The sequence below is a fragment of the Aegilops tauschii genome, chromosome 3 (assembly GCF_002575655.3).
Source record: "Aegilops tauschii subsp. strangulata cultivar AL8/78 chromosome 3, Aet v6.0, whole genome shotgun sequence".
Lineage (NCBI taxonomy): Eukaryota > Viridiplantae > Streptophyta > Magnoliopsida > Poales > Poaceae > Aegilops > Aegilops tauschii.
The window spans coordinates 382,769,577-382,771,106 of NC_053037.3; the positions used below are offsets into that span (position 1 = coordinate 382,769,577).

At 47.8% G+C, this 1,530-nt stretch overlaps 1 protein-coding gene across 1 annotated transcript; it reads right to left on the reverse strand.

The window, feature by feature from the left end:
* Positions 1 to 422: 422 nt before the first annotated feature.
* Positions 423 to 1,049, reverse strand: LOC141042967 (uncharacterized). Its single transcript, XM_073511882.1, has one exon. It carries the CDS (start codon positions 1,047 to 1,049, stop codon positions 423 to 425), a length of 627 nt encoding a protein of 208 aa, XP_073367983.1.
* Positions 1,050 to 1,530: the final 481 nt, after the last annotated feature.

The window sequence follows — 1,530 nt, forward strand, 5'->3', positions numbered from 1 at the left end:
GAAGCTGGCACTGAATTAACATGAAGGGTACCCATCACGATTTTTGGGGACTCACGAGCTTCTTCAATCTTGACATGGGTGACTTGACCACAACTCATGGCAGGCGTCCTGGCACTACCTCTTCTGGAATGACGGTTTCGACTGCTCTTCTTACAACCAACAGGAAGACATGATGCATTCTGCAGCTGACCCTGGTGACAATCGAGGGTAGGGTGTCCTGACTGTCCACCCTGAATCATTAGTTGTCTCGGCGGCGGAGGCAGACGAGGTGCAACATAAGACGACCTTGGTGTTGGAGCAGGTCGATGTTGAACATTGTGTGGGATCCAGACTCGACGTTTCTGAGCAGGCTGACTCGAGGATGAGCCAACATCTCGAGTACGCTTGAGCGATTCCTGGTACTCGGTCAGACCAGTTTCAGCTTAGAAAGCTTGGCTGACAAGCATCGCAAAGTCTGAGCAATCATGAGCAACTAGTGCGAGCTTTATATCGGGATGCAGTCCTTCACGGAATTTCTCCTGCATGCGAGCGTCAGTGCAGACGTCATCCGCAGCATAGCGAGATAATTCAAGGAATTTCCTCTGATATTCATCCATAGTCATTGTGCCTTGTGAGAGTTTGCGAAACTCCTTCTTCTTCTGGTCCATCATAGCTTGGGGAATGTGTCGTGCACGGAAGGCTAACTGAAATTCCTGCCAAGTGGTTACAGTCTCTGCAGGCAGCATACCCCTGTGGCTTTCCCACCATTGAGCAGCTGGACCCTTCAATTGAAATGTCGCAAAGGTGACATAACTGGCAGGGGCAACATTAGCTGACTCCATCTCAAACATGATGTCACAAATCCAATCATCAGCATCCATAGGATTGGTGGAGTTGCGGAAAATGGACGGGTTGAGGCGCACAAATTCTGGTAGTGTTATTGGAGCAAGTTGTTGATGAGCATTCTGGTTCGGGAACTGGGCCATTACCCCCGTCATAAACTGACGATTCAGCTCAAACTGTTGCATCATTGCGGCAATATAGGGTGGTGGTGGAGGATCATCAGCCATCCTGCTAAAAACACCAGGGAGCGGTTTTAACAAGAGGTTGGAGCAGGTGTATGGAGACATCCATGATGTAACTTGAACATGAGCAAAGGCACATATGTACAAATCAGTAGTCATTAAAGACATACATATACATATACATATACAGAGCCATTTACACGTTGTTAGCATGAGTTCGGAAAAGAGAATCATCCTAGACATACTAGGCGGCACGCTTGCACGCGATGGAGGGATACAACAACGGGACATAGCAAAGGCTACATCAACATCGGAGAAAACCACTAGAGCGAGGAATCTGCAGGGGACAACGCAGGGTGCCCTCGATAAAAGTATCTTACGGTCTGTGAACAATGTGAAGCAGATCCTGGCCCTTAATTCAAGAAGGGCATAATACAAATCTCCGAATGGATGTGATCATGAGAACCTAGGATAGAGTTAGCAAAATCATTTAACCCGAGTAGAAGAGAGATCAGAGTCCCAGAGT

Bases quoted from the DNA above. Each gene is read 5' to 3' on its own strand.
- LOC141042967 (XM_073511882.1), bottom strand. From the start codon at position 1,049: ATGGCTGATGATCCTCCACCACCACCCTATATTGCCGCAATGATGCAA.